Source organism: Sapajus apella, unplaced genomic scaffold (assembly GCF_009761245.1).
Source record: "Sapajus apella isolate SASKATOON/1434 unplaced genomic scaffold, GSC_monkey_1.0 scaffold49, whole genome shotgun sequence".
NCBI classification, from domain to species: Eukaryota; Metazoa; Chordata; class Mammalia; order Primates; family Cebidae; genus Sapajus; species Sapajus apella.
The window spans coordinates 11,854,964-11,860,963 of NW_022436989.1; the positions used below are offsets into that span (position 1 = coordinate 11,854,964).

General features: G+C 41.6%; 1 protein-coding gene across 7 annotated transcripts in view; it reads left to right on the forward strand.

Moving 5' to 3' along the window:
- The window catches only part of LYST (lysosomal trafficking regulator), a 213,109-nt gene that overhangs the window by 108,146 nt on the left and 98,963 nt on the right, over nt 1-6,000 (forward strand). For all 7 annotated transcript variants that reach the window (XM_032242286.1, XM_032242287.1, XM_032242291.1 and 4 more), the window contains exon 21: nt 1,039-1,237. In XM_032242286.1, coding sequence (XP_032098177.1) covers nt 1,039-1,237 — 199 coding nt within the window. The remainder of the gene's footprint in view (nt 1-1,038; nt 1,238-6,000) is intronic.

A 6,000-nucleotide genomic window follows, 5' to 3' on the forward strand; every position in this document is an offset into this window, starting at 1 on the left:
TTCAAGTATTCCAATTCAGCAGTACACAAGAGTAAATGAAGAAGAGTGGATGTAGAGATATATATTTGGACATAGGAAGAGGGAAGATGAGGAAGTTTGCCTCCCATACCCTTAATCTGGAGGCCAGCTGCTAGCCACTGGGGAGGTGGAATTGGAGGATATAAACAATTTATTTATATACAACTTTATTTTTAGTACTTGCTTGGCATTCTGCCAAGTCTCATTATTCCAGACAGTAAATGATGCAGTAGTAAGAGCTCAGAGGCCTGAGTTTGAGTTACAGTTGTACTACCTACATATTTTATGTGTGGTTTACACTAGTCAAATAACCACGTTGAGCCTCATATTCTAGAAATGAGGGCTAAAACCTCTCATAGAACTGTTGTGAAAAAGGACTTCATAAAGTGGAGCATATTGTATTATTGTAAGGAGTTTTGTCTATCAAAAGTTTTCTGTCTTAATCCCATACTACCATTACTAATAGTAGTAGTACTAAAGGAAGAAGACAAGGTAGTAGGAGCAGTAATAGTAGTGATTGTAGTTTATCACTAACATTTACATGGGGCTTACCGATATGCAAGGCACTGTTCTAAGAGTTTATGTTATTTAGTCCTTATAACCCTGTAAAGTAGCACTAGTATTACTCACATAGACAAAGAAAGTGAAGCATGCAGATGTTAAATAATGCACCTAAGATCACATGGCTGTGAGTAGAGAAGCCAGAATGCAAACCTAGACAGTTTGGCTTTTGAGTCCATGCTTGTGAGAGTTGTAGTATAACTTTGCCTCAGTTAATTAAGATAAATGGGCTAGAATTAAGTTGTCATTCATGTTAATGAATTTTTAATAACAAGATTGTTTGAATTAGGAAATAACAACTCAATTTAATGACTTATTATGGTAATGGTAAATATGGTCAGACTAGAGTAGTAAACCAACAGAATTCTATCTTAAAAAGAATATTGTGCCTAAATGAAGAATCTTAGTTAAGTTGACAATTCTTTAAATCTAAAGAGAGTTTGATTTTTATTTTTTCAGGAACACAAAGAGGGGCAACTCACATCCATGCCCCGAGAGGTTTGTAGATCATTTGTGAAAATTATAGCAGAAGTCCTTGGATCTCCTCCAGATTTGGAATTATTGACAATTATCTTCAATTTCCTTTTAGCGGTTCACCCTCCTACTAATACTTACGTTTGTCACAACCCCACAAACTTCTACTTTTCTTTGCACATAGGTAGGTATAATCATTTTTGTTAGATCATGGCTATTTCCACTTTTGTTTTCTTCTTCCCACTTAATTCACATTTGTTTGATATTTGAATGGCCTCTGTGCTGCTCTAATTACATATTGGGATTGGGGTAGGGCAGAGAGTTATAGAATGAACTAGACATGGCCTCTGCCCTCAAGGAGTCTAAATGCCAAGAGGAGAAAGGAGACATAGACTCAAATAACTACAGTTTAAAAAAAAAAAAAAGTATTTGGTAAGTATCGAAGAGACATAAAAGAACTAAGGAGATTTCAGAGGACAGAGGATTTCATCTGACTACTGTGGAGAGAATATTTAGTAGGTTACATGATATGTGATGTGGACATTGAAGATTTTGAGTAGAATTTCATAGGCAGATTAGAGAATTGGCATTCCAGGTAAGGAGAATGGCTTTAAAGGGAGGAAAAACAGAAAGAGAAAATAAGGACTAATGAGTTTTACCTTTGTATAGAGGATCTGTAAAAGCATAGTGAGAGGTAATGCCATAAATATGATTTAAAGCCGCCATTTATTTATTTTTACCCTAAAGTCATATTAAATGGTTCTTTGAATGTAAGGCGAGAGAATTTGAACTTGTATCATAGTTATAGGTCATCGAAAGGATTTTGATTGTTTGTTTTGAGCAAAGACTATGATGTAAGTAAATTATTGCAGTAGGATTCAGTAATAAGGAACTAGGGGCAGTAAGGCCAGTGATAGTAGTCTATGGGAGACAAGATAACAGAATCTAGGCATAGTAGCAGTGGAACTGGAAAGGAGCGATAAATGGAGAAGTGGGAAGTTTAGGATGGAATGATTCTGGGGATGTTAAGAAAAAAAAGGATAATGGCTTTGGTCATATAATATGTGTTGTATTTGAAGTGCCCTGCAGTTACTTATAATTTTCTAGTAAGCAATTGGAAATGAGGGTTACAGCATGAGGAAGAAGGGATAGGTTATAAGGAGCTGTCTGCATAGAAGTGAGGTTGAAGCTCTGAGAACAGACAACACCACTGAAGAAAAGTAGAGAGAGAAGGAAGAGAAAGCTAAGGAAAGAACTGCTGGTAATGTTACTAGTTGGAGGGTAGGACAATAACGAAGAATCTGTAAAAGAGAAAGATGGAATCATCAGTTTTTTAAAGAACTAGGGAAATGTAATGTGGTAAGAAAGCAAGCAAGAATGTACCTATAAGAAAGCTGAGTCAAAATTAACAGTGGAAAACTGTTTGTACAATAACCATTTTAAGAAATGTAGTAAATGGGGCTGGGTGCATCTCAGCACTTTGGGAGGCCAAGGTGGGCAGATCACCTTAGATCAGGAGTTTGAGACCAGCCTGACCAACATGGAGAAACGCTGTCTCCACTAAGAATACCAAAAAATTAACCAGGCATGGTGGCATACGCCTGTAATCCCAGCTATTGGGAGGCTGAGACAGGATAATGGCTTGAACCCAGGAGGGGGATGTTACAATGAGACGAGTACATGCCATTGCATTCCAGCCAGGGTGACAAAAGCGAGACTTCATCTCCAAAAAAAAAGAAATGTAGTAAGTGAATAAAATGAGCAGCAGTAAAGTCTAGATAGCATGACTGTGGTAGGCTCAGGACATTTCATGGAAAAAGAAGTGTGGATAAAGATTCTGGGAGTGGGTTAGTTACAAAGATGAGTAAAATGTGGTCCCCTCTCTTAAGACACCTACAGCCTAGTTGAGGGAAAGCGGATAAAGAAACAATTATACCATGCCATGTGGAAAGCACAGTGATAAGGAAGTCAATATTTTTGTCTTGTGGTAACACAGAGCATGTGAAGGCTGAGGGGGGTTTCCCAGAGGAAGTGATGCCTGCCCTGAATCTTAAAGGCTAAGTAGGCATCAAGGAGAAAGGCCTTGCAGGCAAAGGAAACAGCTTGACAGGGAACCAGAAGGTGGTGCTGAACTGTAATTTATGAAACAAGGCTGGGAAGGGACCTAGGAACAAACAGTAGTGATGCTTGTAAGCAAGAAGCTTGGATTTTGTCCAAGGTGGTAAGGAGGCGTAGAAAGCCAATGGAATGTTTTAAGCAGGAGTTGACATTTGAGAGAGAGTGAATTCTGGTAGCTGTGAGGATTTGAGGGTAATGAGATGTTCTCAAGGATACCATTTAGAAATCTGTGACAGTAATCCAGTTGAGAGATGATAAAGCCTTTATTGTAGCACTATGGTAGGGAAGAGAAGAGTTGAAGAAACAAAAAATAACCTCATGGCTGGGCGTGGTGGCTCATGCCTGTAATTCCAGCACTTTGAGAGGCCAAGGTGGGTGGATCACTTGAGGCCAGGAGTTCAACTCCAGCTTGGCCCGCTTAGCAAAACCTTGTCCCTAAAAAAAAAATTAGCTGAGCATATGGTGTATGACTGTAATCCCAGCTACTTGGGAGGCTGAGGCATGAGAATTACTTGAAACAGGGAGGTGGAGGTTGCAGTGAGCAAAGATCGCACCACCACACTCCAGCCTGGACGACAGAGCGAGACTCTGTCTAAAAGAAAGAAAAAGTCAGTAGAACCTGGTGACTGATTTGCTGTGGATAAAGGAAAGGTAGTGGTCAAGGGTGGCTCCAGGTTCCCACATGGGAAATAGGCCCTTCTACCAAACTACCCAAAGACCAAAACAGAAGAAGGAGTAAATTTAGGGCAAAAAGATGATTCAGATTTAGATTTGTTGCATTTGTGATTCATTTAAGAAACCAGGCAGTCGAATTTATAAGTATGAAGCTCAGAAGTGATTCATTTTTACAAATATTAGACACTGAACGGGATATATAAAAGACAGTCCTTTCCTCGAGGAATGAATAGATGAATGGTCTCCCTTGAGAGGTCATAATATCATATACAAAGTAAATAGTTAAATGTTAAACCACAGAAATAACTATAAGAAAATAGAAATTAATGTGGCCAGAAATAATAAACAACAAAATCTGTACTAAAAAATTGTGAAGAGGATCCAAGACAGCCGAATAGGAACAGTGCTGGAGTGCAGTTCCCAGCGAGAACGCAGAGGGTGAGTGATCACTGCATTTCCAAACGAATTTTTACTGCCCACAGACCAGGAGATTCCTGGGCAGAAAAGCGCCACAAGTCTCCAGCATAGCTGTTTCAGCCAGCGCAGCGGGTCTCCACCCAAAAACTCACACAAATCTGGGCGGCCATTTCACCTGGCACCTAGAACGCCTGGGAGACAGAGTTGCCCATTCAACTTAAAAAAAGGGGGCCGAAACAGGGAGCCAGGTGATCTGGCTCAGCGGGTCCCACCCCCACAAAGACCAGCAACCTGAAATGCTCTGGATTGAGAGTTTCACAACAAGCACAGCTGGATCCAGGATATTCCAGCTCTGGGGGGGAAGGGCCTCTGCTATTACTGAGGCAGTCTGCCATTACAGAAACAGTCAGCCATTACTGAGGCAGACCGCCGTTACCAAGGCAGTTCTAACTATACCTCTATAAACAAAACCGCAAGGAAGTTCACACAGTAGCTGGGCAGAGCCCACGGCAGCTCAGCAACGCCTCTGCTGGAAGGCTGTGACTAGGCTACCTTCTCACTGGGCAGGGCATCTCTGAAAAAAGGCAGCAGTATGTCAGGAACTTATAAATAAAGCCCCACCTTCACGGGACAGAGCACATGGGGAAAAAAGGCAGTTATGAGATCTGCTGGAGCAGACTTAAACTTACCTGCCCAGCAGCTGTGAACAGAACAACAGAGCTCACAGCTCAGCACTTGAGCTCCTATAAGGGACAGAGTGTCTCCTCAAGCAGCTCCCTGACCACCATATACCCAAAGAGTCACCTCATAAAGAAGAACTCAGGCTGACATCTGGTGGGTATCCTTCTGGGAAAAAGATAACAGAAGAAGAAACTGGCAGCAACCCTTACTGTTCTGCAGCCGCTGTAGGTGATCCCCAGCCAAGCAGGGTCTGGAGTGGACCTCCAGCAGTCCTACAGCAGAGGGGCCTGACTGTTAGAAGGAAAACTAAAAAACAGAGAGAAATAACTTCATCATCAACTAAAAGGACGTCCACTCAGAGAGCCCATCCGAAAGTCACCAACCACAAAGACCACAGGTAGATAAATCCACAAAGATGGGAAGAAACCAGTGCAAAAAGTATGAAAACACCCAAAACCAGAATGCCTCTCCTCCTCCAAGGGATCACAACTCCTCACCAGCAAGGGAACAAGGCTGGATGGAGAATGAGTCTGCTGAATTGACAGAAACAGGCTTCAGTAAGTGGGTAATAACACACTTCTCTGAGCTAAAAGAACATGTTCCAACCCAATGCAAAGAAACTAAGAACCTTGAAAAAAGGTTTGATGAAATGCTAATGAGAATAAACAGCTTAGAGAAGAATATAAATGACCTGATGGAGCTGAAAAACACAACACAAGAACTTTGCGAAGCACACAAGTTTCAATAGCTGAATTGATCAAGCAGAAGAAAGGATATCAGAGATTGAAGATCAACTCAATGAAATAAAATGAGAAGGTGCCGGGTGCAGTGGCTCAAGCCCGTAATCCCAGCACTTTGGGAGGCCGAGGCAGGTGGATCATGAGGTCAAGAGATCGAGACCATCTTGGTCAGCATGGTGAAACCCCATCTCTACTAAAAATACAAAAAAAATTAGCTGGGCATGGTGGCGCATGCCTGTAATCCGAGCTACTCAGGAGGCTGAGGCAGAAGAATTGCCTGAACCCAGGAGGCGGAGGTTGCGGTGAGCCAAGATCG